The sequence below is a fragment of the Aotus nancymaae genome, unplaced genomic scaffold, assembly GCF_030222135.1.
Source record: "Aotus nancymaae isolate 86718 unplaced genomic scaffold, 86718_ANA_hifiasm-v0.15.2.pri h1tg000003l, whole genome shotgun sequence".
In the NCBI taxonomy this organism is placed as follows: domain Eukaryota; kingdom Metazoa; phylum Chordata; class Mammalia; order Primates; family Aotidae; genus Aotus; species Aotus nancymaae.
Window position 1 is genome coordinate 38,520,645 of NW_026988414.1, and position 16,317 is coordinate 38,536,961.

Genomic DNA, 16,317 nt, shown 5'->3' on the forward strand with positions numbered 1-16,317 from the left:
TCACGAGATCCGGTTGTTTAAAAGTGTGTAGCAAAAAAAAAAAAAAAAAAAAAAAAAAAAGTGTGTAGCAAAGCCACGGAGCAATTGCTTATGCCTGTAATCCCAGCACTTTCAGAGGCTGAGAAGGGCAGATCAATTAAGCTCAGGAGTTCAAGATCAGTCTGGGCAACATGGCAAAACCCTATCTCTAAAAAGAAAAAAAAATATTTTTAAGTGTGTAGCAAAACAAAACAAAACAAAAAAACAAATGTGTAGCACTTCCCCCTGTGCTCTCCCTCTCCTGCCACCATGTGAAGATGTACTTGCTTCTCCTTTGCCCTTCCACAATGATAGTAAGTTTCCCGAGGCCTCCTCAGCCATGCCTCCTGTACAGTTCCAGCCATGCCTCCTGTACAGTCCCAGCCATGCCTCCTGAAGAACCGTGAGTCAATTAGACCTCTTTTCTTTATAAATTACCCAGTCTCAGGTAGTTCTTTGTAACAGTGTGAAAACAAACTAATATAAGAAGACACTGATAGATTCACTGGCAATATAGGCTAAATTGTAGGCCAGCTAGCGTGCCAGAGAGACATAAGGAAAGAGTTGTCTGGGAAAATCCTTACTGGGATTAGAACAAATCGCAAGACTGGGCATGGTGGCTCTCGCCTGTAATCCAAGCACTTTGGAGGCCAAGGCGGGTAGATTACCTGAGGTCCGGAGCTCAAGACCAGCCTGACCAACATGGTGAACCCTGTCTTAAAAAAATAAAATTAAAAATTAAAAAAAAAAAGAACAAATTTCAAACACTAACCATAAAAACTATCCTTTCAAGGGATTTTATGTATTTATTTATTTATTTTTTATTTTTTTTGTTGCAGAAAAGTTATTTATTTTTTATTATTTTTTAATTTCGTTTTTCTTTTTTTCTTTTGTCTTACACATTGCTACAAAGACATGTCCAAAGAAAAGTTATTTATTTAGAGAGAGAGAGAGAGAGAGAGACAAGAGAAGAGAGAAAACTTCCACACAACAGAGAAAAAGTGTGTGGAAGGGGATCCAAACATGGAGTCCTATTTTATTTATTTTTGTTTGAGACAGAGTCTCACTCCGTCACCCAGGCTGGAGTGCAATGGCATAATCTTGGGTCACTGCAACTTCTATCTCCCAGGTTCAAATGATTCCTTTGCCTCAGCCTCCTGAGTAGCTGGGACCACAGGCATGCATCACCATGCCTGGATAATTTTTTTGTATTTTTAGTAAAGATGGGGTTTGCCGTAGTCTCAAATTCCTGGCCTCAAGTGATCCGCCTGCCTCTGCCTCCTAAAGTGCTGGGATTAGAGGTGTGAGCCATCTCACCCAGCCTATTTTATTGAAAAGAATCAATCCAGGCTGAGCATGATGGCTCACGCCTATAATCCCAGCACTTTGGGAGACTGAGGCAGGTGGATCACAAAGTCAAGTTTGAGACCAGCCTGGCCAACATGGTGAAACCCCATCTCTTTTTTTCTTTTCTTTTTTCTTTTTTTTTTTTTTAATTAAAGATGGGGTTTCACCATGATGGCCAGGCTGGTCTTGAACTCCTGACCTCAGGTGATCCACCCACCTCGGCCTCCCAAAGTGCTAGGATTACAGGCGTGAGCCACCGCGCCCGGCCAGTGAAACCCCATCTCTACTAAGAATACAAAAATTAGCCGGACATGGTGGCGCAAGCCTCTAATCACAACTACTCCAGAGGCTGAGCAGGAGAATCACTTGAACCTGGGAGGCAGAGATTGCAGTGAGCGAAGATCACACCACTGCACTCCAGCCTGAGTGACAGAGCAAGACTCTGTCTCAGGGGAAAAAAAAAAAATCAATCCATGGAGAAATAGTTGATTACATTTCCATGACGGGAAGATTACAAGGTGAGCCTAAGACATATTATGCAGAAAATCAAGGACACTTTCAAATGTCAGTGGAGTTATGTAAGAAGTTCACAGGATTTATCTTGAAAGGTTTTCTATTGACCAAGTTGGGAAATTTTCAGAACTGAAAACATAATTGCTACTGAATTAAACACAATGAATATCTGAAAATTCACAAGTACATAATGGTATTCAGATAGCCAAAAGCCAGAAAAATTTTTTTTTCACCATTTGAGACAGCTATAGTTTAAACAGAAAGAATGAAACACTCATCCTACCTTTCCATTAGAAACTGTATGTCGGCCGGGTGCAGTGGCTCATGCTTGTAATCTCAGCACTTTGGGAGGCTGAGGCAGGCAGATCACCTGAAGTTGGGAGTTCAAGACCAGCCTGACCAACATGGAGAAACTAAAAATACAAAAAATTAGCTGAACATAGTGGTGCATGCCTGTCATCACAGCTGCTTGGGAGGCTGAGATAGGAGAATTGCTTGAACCCAGGAGCAGAGGTTGTGGTGAGCCAAGATTATGCCATTGCACTCCAGCCTGGGCAACAAGAGCCAAACCCTGTCTCAAAAAAAAAAAAAGAAAGAAAGAAACTGTATGTCATTGAAACTAAATTGCCCTAAATGGCCCTAGTTGATGAGAGAACACTATTCTTTACCAAAGATGGCTTGTTAAATAAGTATACAAAAATGAAAGTAGTAGAAAAATAATCATTTCTGGGCAACTAATCATATTATTGATTCATGCAAAGATTATTTATGGTCACTAACCATTAGTAAGTGATTGATAGGGAAATGGACATTTGTTTGTCCAAAGCAACTCCACCCAGATGACTTCCTGGTGGCAAAGTGAAGAAAAGTGTAGTTTTACAGTAGAAGGATCAAGCTGTCACTTCATTAATAGAGTGATGCAGCTAAGTCTAACTCTCACTAATGGTGGGACAAACCACTGTTATGTATCTTCAAAAGAGATGGGGGGTAGGAGGGCATACACAACATCACCTATGATGTATATTGTTGTTTTTGTTTTGTTAGAGACATGGTCTCCCTCTGCCGCCCAGGCTGGAGTGCAGTGGTGCAATCTCTACCCACTGCAACCTGCACCTCCCAGTGTCAAGTGATCCTCCCACCTCCAGCTACAGGCCCACACCATCGGGCCTGGCTCATTTTTATGGTTTTTGAAGAGAAAAGTTCCCCATATTGCCTAGGCTGGTCCCAAACTCCTGGTATTAGAGGCATGAACCACCACACCTAGCCTATTTTGGTTAAAAATGTTTAACTTGGGCCAGGTGTGGTGGCTGATGCCTGTAATCCCAGCACTTTGGGAGGCCGAGGTGGATGGATCACCTGAGGTCAGGAGTTCAAGACCAGCCTGGTCAACATGACGAAACCCACCTCTACTAAAAATAAAAAAATTAGCCAGGCATGGTGGTGGATGCCTGTAATGCCAGATACTTAGAAGGCTGAGATGGGAGAATTACTTGAACCCAGGAGGCAGAGGTTTCAGTGAGCCGAGATCATACCACTACACACCAGCCTGGACAACAGACCAAGACTCCATATCAGGAAAAAAAAAAAAAAAAAGATGTTTAACTTGAATGAATCAAGCTGTTAGATCTAACTTCTACTTATGGGAACTGAGATAGAAGAACAAATCAAATTTCAACTCCAGGAAGCAAATAGGAAAATTTATTTACAGTAAAATTGGCCCAGGTTCTTCAGCAAGCCAGTATCATTAAAAAAAGAAAAGAAAAGAAAACTATACTTTAAAATGGTTAAAATGGTAAATTTTATATTAGGAGTGCTTTAGCACAATAAAAATAAAGCAAACCACACTGGTAGGTATATTGATAATGGGGGAGGTCGTGTGTATGGAGGGTCAGGGAGTATCTGGGAACTCTACACTTTCTGCTCAGTTTTGCTGTGAACCTAAAACTGCTCTAAAAAATAAAGGCTGTTAGGTGCAGTAGCTCACACCTGTAATCCCAACACTTTGGGAGGCCGAGATAGGCGGATCACCTGAGGTCAGGAGTTCGAGCCCAGCCTAATCAACATGGAGAAACCCCATCTCTAGTAAAAACACAAAATTAGCCGGGCATGGTGGCATATGCCTGTAATCCCAGATACTCAGGAGGCTGAGGAGAAGAATTGCTTGAACCCAGGAGGCAGAGGTTGTGGTGAGCCAAGATCGAGCCATCACATTCCAGCCTAGGCAACAAAAGCAAAACTCCGTCTCAGAAAAAAAAAGTCTAGGCCAGGTTCGGTGGCTCACGACAGTAATCCCAGCAGTTTGGGAGGCCAGGGTGGGCGGATCACTTGAGGTCAGGAGTTTGAGACCAGCCTGGCCAACATGGTGAAACCCTGTCTCTACTAAAAATACAAAAATTAGCTGGGCATGGTGGTGCATGTCTGTAATCCCAGCTACTCAGGAGGCTGTGGCAGGAGAATCACTTGAACTCAGGAAGCGGAAGTTGCAGTGAGCCAACATTTTGCCACTGCTCTCCAGCCTGGGCAAAAGAATGAGACTCTGTTTCAAAAAGAAAAAAAAAAAAGTCTAAAAAAACCTTTTTTACATTAAAAGAGGCTTAAGGAACATAGCAACTGGACTCTAAGATTTGAAGTGTGATATGTGATTAGATCCTAGTTTGGACAGAATGCATGTATTAGTAATTTTTGGTACAATTGGAGAAATGTGAGTAGGAATTATGAATTAAATAATTTTGACTATGTAATGTAAGAGAGTTAAGAATGTCTACAATTACTTTAAAATACTTTAGTATAAAAAACTTGAAAGGGAAAAAAATCATTGACTAAAATCCATAGACTAACATGACTTGAACAGACTAAAATTTAAGAGAAATGGTGACTTGTTCCTAAAGCAATTACTCCTTTTCTAAAATCATTACAATGTTAAATTTAATTTTTTAGAATTATTGGTTTAAAAAAATTTAAGAATAGAAAATAAAGTAAATAAAATTATTGGTTTGAGCTGTGTGCGGTGGCACAGGTCAGTAGTTTCAGCTACTTGGGAGACTGAGGTGGGAGGACTGCTTGAGGCAAGGAGTTTGAGACTGCAGTGCTCCATGATAACACCTGTGAAAAGCCACTACACTCTAGCGTGGGCAACATAGTGAAATCTTGTATCTAAAATTAATTAATTAATTTTAAAAATAAAAGACAAGAGGCTGGTCCAAATGCAGTGGTGTTTACAACTAACTGATCACAACCAGTTACAGATTTCTTTGTTCCTTCTCTACTCCCACTGCTTCACTTGACTAGCCTTTAAAAAAAAGAAAAGAAAAAAAAAGAAAAGACAAGAAATAGGTGGCTGCAGAGATCTGATGGCAAAAATTATTGGATAGTCTTTTCAGGATGACACCTGGGATAAATCAGCTTCAACCATTTTCCATCTCTATTTCACTCCCAAAAAGATTCAAATTACAGGCAACAAGGGTCTGGCTAGCCTAACTTGGATCATATGCCCACTTGGCTGGAGCAGTAGGGCATCTTGACTGACAGTTCTAGCATTAGAGTGTGCAGAAGAGGAAGGGTAGTTCCCTAAAGAAAAAATCAAATGATGCTACCAGAAAAAGGAAAATTAGATTCTAGAATAGGCAAAAAAAAAAAAAAAAAAAAAAAGATTTCACAACTTCACATCTGTTTGGCATACACATACATCATTTCATTTACTCCTCACAATAACCCTATGTAGTATTAACATCTCTGAGAAAGGCTCAGAGAGGTTCTGTAACTTGTCCAAGATCAGCAAGCAACTAGGTGGCATAGCCAGCATTTGAACTAAGATGAAAACCCTACTTTCAAAACCCATGCTTTTTCTATTACGCCATGTGTACTAGGAAAAACAAACTATAGAAACTATTTTCTCCTCCTATACTCTTAACACAAAACACTTCTGTAACCCCTGGTGTGGGTTTTTTTCTCCCATACACTAGGCAGTTCTCCAGTGGACACCAACTGGGTGTCATATAATTCAGTTCAATTCTGACACTATCTACATGAAGTTAGAATTAGATCCCATACCTTAAGGGCTCAATCTCACCAGACTGCCCTCCACCTCAGATGCCAGTTGCAAGTCTGGGCCTCCAGAACTTCTCACTCAGTGGCTATAAATTGGGCATTCCCATGACCCCCTCCTGGGGTTTGATTAATTTGCTAGGGAGGCTCACGGAACTCAGGGAAACATTTTATTACATATATTGGTTTATTATAAAGGCTATTACAAAGGATACAGATGAACAGACACATGAAGAGATACATAGGGAAAGGTCTTCAAAGGTTCTGAGCACAGATGCTTCTGTCCCTATGGAGCTGGTATGTACCATCCTCCCAGCACATGGATGTGTTTGCCAACCCCAAAACTCTCCAAACTGTACCTTTGAGATTTTTAATTTTTTTGAGATGAGTCTTGCTCTGTAGCACAGTCTAGAGTGCAGTGTCAAGATCTCAGCACACTGCAACCTCCACTCCCAGGTTCAAGCGATTCTCCTACCTCAGCCTCCCAACTAGCTGGGACTACAGGCACATGTCACCACCCAGCTAATTTTTTGTATTTTTAGTAGAAACGGGGTTTCACTGTGGTAACCAGGATGGTTGTGATCTCCTGACCTTGTGATCCGCCCACCTCGGCCTCCCAAAGTGCTGGGATTACAGGTGTGAGCCACTTCATCTGGCCACATTCGGGATTTTTATGAAAGCTCCATCACGTAGGCATGGCTGATTTTTTTTTTCCTTTGAGACAAAGTCTCGTTCTGTCGCCAAGGCTGGAGCAGTGGTGCAATCTTGGCTCACTGCAATCTCTGCCTCCCAGGTTCAAGAGATTCTTGTGTCTCAAATTCCCAAGTAGCTGGGACTACAGGTATGTGCTACCTCGCCCGGCTAGTTTTTGTTTTGTTTTGTTTTGTTTTGTTTGGAATGCAGGTTGGAATGCAGTGGTGCAAACTCAGCTCACTGCAACCTCTGCTGCCTCAGTTCAAGTGATTCTCCTGCCTCAGCCTCCTCAGTAGCTGGAACTACAAGGTCACACCACCACACCTAGCTAATTTTTTTTTTGGTTTTTTTTTTTTTTTTTTTTTTTTTTGTGACAGAGTCTCACTCTGTCGCCAGGTGCCAGGTTGGAGTGCAGTGGCACAATCTCGGCTCACTGCAACCTCTGCCTCCCGGGTTCAAGCAATTCTCCTGCCTCAGCCTCCCTAGTAGCTGGGACTACAGGCGCGCACCACCACGCCCAGCTAATTTTTGTATTTTTTAAGTAGAGACAGCGTTTCACCATGTTGGCCAGGATGGTCTCGATCTCTTGACCTCATGATCCGCCCGCCTCGGCCTCCTAAAGTGCTGGGATTACAGGCTTGAGCCACTGCGCCCGGCCTTTTTTTGGTATTTTTAGTAGAGACAGGATTTTGCCATGTTGGCCAGGCTGATCTCAAGTGATCCGCCCACCTCGGCTTCCCAAAGTATTGGGATTATAGGCCTGGGCCACCGCACCTGGCCGTGACTGATTATTAATGCCATTTCCAGCTCTCTCTCCTTTCCAGAAAATGGGAGGTGTGAGTGAAAGTTTCAAGCTTCAGATCATGACTTGGTTTTTCTGGTGTTTAGTCCCCATCTACGAGCCCACAGAGTTGCCTCAGAACAAAATACACTTTTATCACCTGAAATTCCAAGAGATTTATGAGCTCTATGTCAGAAGCTCCAATTACTCAGAAAATTATACAGGTTTTAGAAGCTCTGTGTCAGGAACCATGGTCAAAGACCAATATGCATATTTCTTATTCCTTTACATCATGCCATTACTCAAGATGGACAATTAAATTTCTTCTATTCCTCAGTTTCCCAATCAGTAGAAAGAAGTAACAACTTGCTCTGTGTGTCCTGAGCAGCTTGGATATCACAGCTAACTAACAGGTTTGCAGAGCAGCCAGAGCTCCCTTGGAAGTGACTTCCTATTTCCTTTATTTCTTCTGACATTGATTAGAAGGGGGAAAAAAAAGGAAAAAAAAGAAATGCATAATATTAACCACTTTCCAAATACTTTGTTCCAACCATAGTATTTTGTATTTCTCTATGCATTCAATTATCTTAATAATCCCATAAGGAACACAGCATTATTATCCCCAGTTTGCAGTGAAGGAAACACATTTAGAGAGTGGAAGTTACTACTTAGCATCACTGGCTTTCAACCCAAGTTGATCTGACTCCAAAACTGGGTGCTCCAAACAGCATACCACTACCCACTCTTCTGACCTTTTTGCCACTGAGGCCCGAGGATGATCATCTTGACTTCCCTTCTTGATGAGAGAAGGGGTAGTCTCAGTCTCCTCACCTACGTAATAAGGGAGTCAGATTCACTTCTCTCACAAGGCCCCTTTACCTCTGACTGCAGCTGGCAAGGCAAAGAGCTGAGTTCTCTGCTAATCAAAGAGAAGAGCAAGGCCTCAATGAATGAGTGAACTTTATGCCCCACAGGGAGCTCTAAACTGAAGTACATGACTTAATTCAGCAAAGAAGGGGCACTCTGGATGTCTGCAGATGAGGAGGTGGGCTGCAGATCAGGCAGAGAAATTGCTGGGTATAATCAATAGTGATACACAAGAAAAAGACATTGATAGGAAAAGCAGGCCACTTTTTGAGGCAACCTCCTTTTTCTTCTCTTGCCCTCATCTTTACATCTCTTTTCTTCATCTCTCAGATTCTTCAGAGTGTGAGGGGAGATGAAATTGAAGGGAAATTGTTGCTCAATAGCTAAAAATAAAAGGATGCGATAACTTATATCAATTTTCTCCTCTTCCCAAACAGCCTATAATAAGTCTGTCTCATTTTAGACAGTAAATAGGAATCTGAAAAAATAATTTTTGCTTGTGGCTTTTCATTGTAGATAATAATTTTTGTTGTTGCTGTTGTTGTTTCTGAGTCTCACTCTGTTGCCCAGGCTGTAGTGCAGTGGCACCATCTTGGCCCACTGCAACCTCTGATGCCTGGGTTTAAGTGATTTTCCAGCCTCAGCCTCCCAAGTAGATGAGATTACAGGCATGTGCCACCACACCTAGCTAATTTTTGTATTTTTTTAGTACAGATGGGGTTTCACCATGTTGGCCAGGCTTATCTCAAACTCATGGCCTCAAGTGATCTGTCCACCTCAGCTTCCCAAAGTGCTGGGATTACAGGCATGAGCCACTGCACCTGGCCAAGACTAAATTTTAACTTAATAAACATGCCCTTTTTACTAGAATTCTGCTTTAATGTCATTAACCTGTATTTAAGCATAAGAAAAATACTCCCATCCTCACCCTGATGACTCAGCCTTGAACTCAAGTCAGGTCTGCTGAAGGGAGATAAAGCTGCAAAAATCTCCATGGTGAGCGTCGGGGGCATGTTACTCATGATAGGTTTATGCCCAGATGCAGCTCTTGGAAACTAGTTGGTGGCCACTGGTGGCTGATGTCAAATGGTCCTCTGATGATTGTCAGTCCCCAGGATATCAGGGGCATAGCCGTGTGGGGAGGATTTCTGTCTAGAGTTCCATCTCCCAGTCCTACTCTCTAACAAAAGTGATCCCATAGCCAGATAGTAGGGAATGAGGAGTAGGAAATACTGGAGAAAAGGGGCCCTGGCTGAGCACCACGTGGTTCTCTGGGCAGAGCAGGGACTCCTGTGTCAAAGCAGGGCACAGATGGTCTTCCAAGTAATTAGATAAATTAAATCCCTGGCATATTTTAATCCCTGTATGGCTAGACTGCTAAAAAAGGAAGGAAGAATGGAAGGAAGGAAAAGGAAAAGTCAAAGGGAAAGGAAAGGAAACAAAAGGAAAGGAAAGGAAAGGAAGAATGGATGGAAGATATGAAAGACCCTTTGAATCGCAAGGTCTGGCTTGCTTGAGCAAAGCGCTACAGTTTGTCATTTCTTCCCAGAAGTACTAGGATTCCCCATCCCCCTCTTTTTTTTTTTTTTTTTTTTTTTTGAGACGGAGTTTCGCTCTTGTTATTCAGGCTGAAGTGCAATGGCGCGATCTTGGCTCAGCGCAACCTCCGCCTCCTGGGTTCAAGCAATTCTCCTGCCTCAGCCTCCTGAGTAGCTGGGATTACAGGCACGCGCCACCACGCCCAGCTAATTTTTGTGTATTTTTAGTAGAGAAGGGGTTTCGCCATGTTGACCAGGATGGTCTCGATCTCTTGACCTCGTGATCCACCCACCTTGGCCTCCCAAAGTGCTGGGATTACAGGCGTGAGCCACCGCGCCCGGCCCCATTCCCCTTTTACAATTTCCTGAATCAGGTTTCACCTTGTGCCTTTTTCTGGGGTCCGCATTTTCTCCCAGCTGGCTCATATATTAAGGAGAATTAGGGTGTCTTGGCTGGGGCCAGAAATTCCTCACTTATGGACTCTTGTTGATTACTTCAGCTGAATTCCCATTAATAGTGAGAAAAAAAAAACTCCATTATCAGCATATTCCATAATGTTAAGATTTGACCTGGGTTGGTATGTGCCTGTAATCACAGCTACTCAGGAGGCTAAGTCAGAAGGATTGCTTGAACCCAGGAGTTGAGTCCAGCCTGGGCAATATACCAAGACTCTGTCTTTAAAAAAAAAAAAAAAAAAGACTTGACCTTGGAGCCTGAGATAATGATTACTGCTTGATTCTGACCCAACCCTTAACAAGTTATGAAGAGTGAGGGGTCCTTTGGTGACTAGCACTAACTGTTACACTCATGGTAACAGGTGTGTAGGATCTGAGGTCAGAGACACGCATTGGCCCTGGCCAAGGAGAGGTGATGTTATAAGGGACCAGAGTTACAAATGGCCTTAGCATAGCTACTTGTGCTTAGGATGAACTTACCAGGACAGAGGGTGAACTGCATCCCTAATGGTGTAATGCAGGGGAAAGACCACTAAGTAATTAGGACTGTGTAATTAATTGGTTTTAGCCCTACCTCTGCCACGGATTTACTGTGTAGCTTTGGCAAGTTGCCTTACCTCTCTGAGCCTTAAATTCCTCCTCTGTAGAATGGGAATAATACCGTTTATTTCTGAGGGATTTCGAAGGACTCAAGCAGAATAATGCTGTGATTAGTGTTTTGAAAGGGATTATAAAGGGTTATAAAATAGAATAGAATGTGATTTTACCCATCTCCTCCCCTAATCATTCTTTTATATTTTAAATGTATGGATGAATTCTTATTCCCAGGAGAAGGAAATTGAATAGGATCATGATTTCAGAAGGTACCAAAGTAAATGTGGATGGAAATAGATTTGAGGAGATATAGATTACTGGACCATGATATCACAGGTTCACTGAGGGCATGCATTCCTTTATGCACACAGCAAATTAGGCAGAAGAGAGGGGTCCTTTTCTGTTTCCACATCTGCTTTTGAAGGCCTCTGGCCAACTGCTGAGTCATCAGTGGATGCCAGGACATGAGAGAAGCAGTTGCTGCTCCCCACACTGCGAAGGTTTTAGAATGCTGGTTTTAAAGATTTTGAGAAACATTTCCAGCTGCCACCCTGGAAGCACCATTCACAAGGTTAAAATACAGCAATTAGCTGCTTTTTTTCAGACTAGCAAATATTTTAGAAATGGACAATACTTTTTTTTTTTTTGGAGAGAGGAGGAGGATGTTTATTCAAAGTGTCTTAAGGTTCAGCACTGACAGAGGCAATAACCAGCTCACTCTCAGTTTTTCTTTTTTTTTTTTTGAGATGGTGTTTCGCTCTTGTTACCCAGGCTGGAGTGCAATGGCGCGATCTCGGCTCACCGCAACCTCCGCCTCCTGGGTTCAGGCAATTCTCCTGTCTCAGCCTCCTGAGTAGCTGGGATTACAGGCACGCACCACCGTGCCCAGCTAATTTTTTGTATTTTTAGTAGAGATGGGGTTTCATTATGTTGACCAGGATGGTCTCGATCTCCTGACCTCGTGATCCACCAGCCTCGGCCTCCCAAAGTGCTAGGATTACAGGCGTGAGCCACCGCACCCAGCCTCACTCTCAGTTTTGTTTGGGTCCCCTGACAATTGAGTTTCCATAATCTGGCTGGCCCAGAGACACCATCGTGTGTGGTATATTCACAAATGCAGACAAAGGAAATTCCAGAAAGCCAGAGGTGAAAAAAATCTTTTCTTTCTCAGACACGTCTGTGAAGTCTATGTGGGCTAAGGGGAGAAGAACAGAAGTTTCTCTGGGCCTTGGCATCTTGGGATCCCTTCTCTCATTTTCTAAAAATAGTTTCTCACGACAGGCTAAAGAGGTGGTGGTGGAGGAGATCTCCCTTCCCCTGCGGTTCTCCCCTAGGGAGTTCTAGGGAAACAGTTCTAGGGAGACAAGAGGTTTCATCACTTGGCCACTAGTCTCAAATAACCGGAAGGCTCCTTTTCCCGAGGCCGTGCAATGTTCTGGAACCACAGGCCCCCTCAGCCCCCCACAGGAGCACAGACAAGCAGGCCTCGCTTGGGCTTCTCACCCACAGCCACTTTTTTGGCCCAACTCTCGGGCAAGCCTTCATCACCATCAGGGTCTTATGGGCAGTCTAGACTTGCCAGCCCAATCCTTGAACTTGGAGAGGGAGGTGGGGCTTGAAAATGCCTTGCCGGCGAGAGAGATCCAAGATGGCTGATCAGTAGCAGCTCGGGATTGTAGCTCCCAGAGAAAGCGCACAGAACGAGAGGACGGCACACTTTCAGACGACTTTTTGTTACCCACGGACCAGATTTCCAGCGGAGGAGCCCCACGGGTCATCAGGGCGACTCTTGTTGCCAGCATCGCGCTTTTGCTGGTGCCCCTGCGCGGCGGTTCTTGATGCAGAGTAAACGGGACTGATCGATGTTTGGAGCTCCGGGAAGGCAGAGTCGCCCATTTACCTGATTGAAGAAGGAACTCAAGAGGGAAGCCAGACTGGAGATACCCGGGCAGAAAAGCACCACGAATCTTGATGCCGCTGTTTTGGCCGGCACAGTGGGTTGCTCAGATTTCGGCACTGGGAATCAACAAGTTGGACGTCCACTTAGAGACCCAATTTGAAAGTAGGCAATTACAAAGACGACAGGTGGATGAATTCACAATGAAGGGAAGAAACCAGCATAAAAAGGCTGAGAATACCCAAGATCAGAATGCCTCTCCTTCTACACTACAGGTGATCACAGTTCCTCATCAACAAGAGAACAAGACCTGATGGAGAATGAGTGCATACCATTAACAGACTTAGGCTTCAGAAAGTGGATAATAAGGAACTTTAGTGACTTAAAAGAACATGTTCTAGCCCAATGTAAAGAAACTAAGAACCTTGAAAAAAGGTTTGAAGAAATCCTCGTGAGAATAGATAATTTAGAGAGGAATATAAGTGAATTAATGGAACTGAAGAATACAATAGGAGAACGCCACGAAGTATGCACAGGTTTTAACAGTCGAATTGATCAAGCAGAAGAAAGGATATCAGAGGTCGAAGACCAACTTAATGAAATGAAACGAGAAGACAAGATTAGAGAAGAAAGAGTAAAAAGGAATGAGCAAAGTCTCCAAGAAATTTGGGACTATGTGAAAAGACCTAATTTACTATTGATAGGTACACCTGAATGTCATGAAGAGAATGAATCCAAGTTGGAAAATATTCTTCAGGATATTATTCAGGAAAACTTTCCTAATCTAGTAAGGCAGGACAATACTCAACTTCAGCTAATCCAGAGAACACCTAAAAGATATTTCTCAAGTAGAGCAATTCCAAGACACATAATCGCTAGATTCACTAGGGTTGAAATAAAGGAGAAAATTCTAAGGGCAGCTAGAGAGAAAGGTCACATTATCCATAAAGGGAAGCCTATCAGACTCACAGCAGACCTCTCACCAGAAACCCTACAAACTAGAAGAGAGTGGGGGTCAATATTCAATATCCTCAAAGAAAAGAATTTTCAACCCAGAATCTCATATCCCGCCAAACTAAGCTTTATAAGCGAAGGAAAAAGAAAATTTTTCGCGAACAAGCAAGCACTCAGCGATTTCATCACCATCAGGCCTGCTTTACAAGAGTTTCTGAAAGAAGCAGTACAAACAGAAAGGAACAGCCAGTATCAGTCATCCCAAAAACTTACCAAAACATAAAGAGTATCTTTATAATGAAGAATCTACATTAACTAATGGGCAAAATAGCCAGCTAGCATTAAATGACAATATTGAACTCACAAATATTAATATTAATTCTAAATTTAAATGGATTAAATACCCCAATCAAAGACACAGACAGGTAAATTGAATAAAAAGTCAAAACCCATGGGTACGCTGTATCCAGATCTATTTCACAAGCAACGACAAATAAAGACTCAAAACAAAGGGATGGAGGAAGATTCACCAATTAAATGGAGAGAAAAAACAAAAAACAGGAGTTGGCCAGGTGCAGTGGCTCACGCCTATAATCCCAGCACTTTGGGAGGCCGAGGCAGGTGGATCACGAGGTCAAGGGATCGAGACCATCCTGGTCAACAAGGTGAAACCCCCGTCTCTACTAAAAATACAAAAAAATTAGCTGGGCATGGTGGTTCGCGTCTGTAATCCCAGCTACTCGGGAGGCTGAGGCAGGAGAATTGCTTGAACCCAGGAGGCGGAGGTTGCGGTGAGCCGAGATCGCGCCATTGCACTCCAGTCTGGGTAACAACAGCGAAACTCCGCCTCAAAAAAAAAAAAAAACAGGAGTTGTAACTTTCGTCTCACAAAATAGACTTTAATAGTAACAAAGACTAAAAGAAACGAAGAAGGACATTACATAATGGTAAAAGGATCAATGCAACAACAGTAGTTAATGACTATAAATATATATGCACCTGATACAGGAGCACCCAGATACATAAGACAAGTTCTTAATGACTTATAAAGAGACCTGGACTCCCGCACAATAATAGCGGGAGATTTTGAAGCACATTGTTAATATTCGACAGATCAACGACATAGAAAATTAATAGGGACATCTATGATTTGAACTTAGACCTGGAATAAGTAAACTTAGTGAATATTTATAGAATTCTCCACCCCAGGTCCACAGAACATACATTTTTCTCAATATCACATTACACCTATTTTGAAAGTGACCACATAATTGGAAAATTGGAAGTAAATCACTTTTCAGCATTTGCATAGCATTTCACAGACTTAAATGAAATATTGGTTGGCTGTTTGTTATTTTCTTCCCTTATTCCTTCCTGTCTCCGCTGTTAAGCACAATTATCGGCATAAAAGAGGTTTTTAATACATATTTTTAGATTGCATTCCAGCCCGGGCAATAGAGCAAGAATCCTGTTCTCTCTCCCCCTTTTTCTTTCTCTTTCCTTCTTTCTCTCAAAAAAAAAGAAAGAAAGAAAGGAAGAAAGAAAGAAAAAAAGAAAATGCCTTGTCCCCAGGGTACCCTGTCATTGGAGCTGAGCCCTGTGCCCACAGCTGGGTTCAGTTTGCGGGCGCCGCTGTGGCACTCTTTGCTAGTGGGAATGGAGAGGCCTCACTGGCCTTCTTTCCCTTTTTCTTCTTTTTGGTTACAAGCGACACCTGGTCCCTGGTGAGCTCACCTGACTTCTGCTTCTGGACCGTGGCCGTGCTGGGGGCGGTGGTGGTGACTACAGCCACCTTCTTGGCTTTCTTTTTCCACTTCCTTTTCTTCTTTGCCTCCTTCTCCACCGTGCCAGCGCCGTGGATGGCTGACTTCTGCAGGATATCCGACGCCGACACAGCTGCTTCCCGGCACCGCCGCCACTCCTCGTCTTTATCCTCACTGGAGCTGGAGGGCGGGCGCTTTCGGCGGGGTTGGGGCGACTCTTCCTTCTCACGGCCTCCAGGGACAGACATGAAGAAAAGGCGGAAACCATCATCCTTTGAAGCGACTTTCTGTACCTGAGCTTTTGTTGGCTCCTTTGCTACTTCTGAGATGGTAATGAAGCTGTCCAGCAGGGCTCCCAGCTTCTTGGCTACGTGGGCTTGGAATTCGGGGGTGGTCTGAAGCTCGTTGCCATCTTGTTCACGCTCATCCGCCTTAGGCCTGAGGCTCGGTTGGGAGGTTGACAACCGGTTATTGGCAGCACCGGCTCTTGGCTTCACTGCCCCGTGCGGCCGTTGCTCCAAGCCCCAGGCCGGCATTGCCGCCTCGCGGCACCGCGCCACATCGCTACTGCTGCTACTGCTTTCCGAATCGCTCATAGTGCCTTTGGGCGCCGCCATCTTGAGCTACTGCCAGAAATGGACAATACTTGGGCCACGCGCAGTGGCTCACACCTGTAATCCCAGAACTTTGGTAGGACGAGGTGGGAGGATCACTTGAGGTCAGGAGTTCGAGACTAGCCTGGCCAACATGGCGAAACCCTGTCTTTACTTAAAAAAAAAAAAAAAAAATTAGCTGGGCATGGTGGTATACACCTATAATTCTAGCTACTCAGGTGGTTGAGGCACAAGAATT

At 43.5% G+C, this 16,317-nt stretch overlaps 1 protein-coding gene across 2 annotated transcripts; it reads right to left on the minus strand.

Annotated features, from left to right (window-relative positions):
• Positions 1-15,317: 15,317 nt before the first annotated feature.
• Positions 15,318-16,082, minus strand: LOC105724522 (protein CUSTOS-like). 2 transcript variants are annotated; one of them, XM_012463187.2, is made up of 2 exons: positions 15,904-16,082; positions 15,318-15,804 (listed from the first exon to the last, which is right to left on the minus strand). In XM_012463187.2, exons 1-2 carry the CDS (start codon positions 16,080-16,082, stop codon positions 15,318-15,320), a joined length of 666 nt encoding a protein of 221 aa, XP_012318610.2. The 2 variants fall into 2 exon arrangements, with proteins under 2 accessions (XP_012318610.2, XP_012318609.2); XM_012463186.2 differs by having other exon boundaries at positions 15,318-15,697; positions 15,731-16,082.
• Between the last annotated feature and the right edge of the window lie 235 nt (positions 16,083-16,317).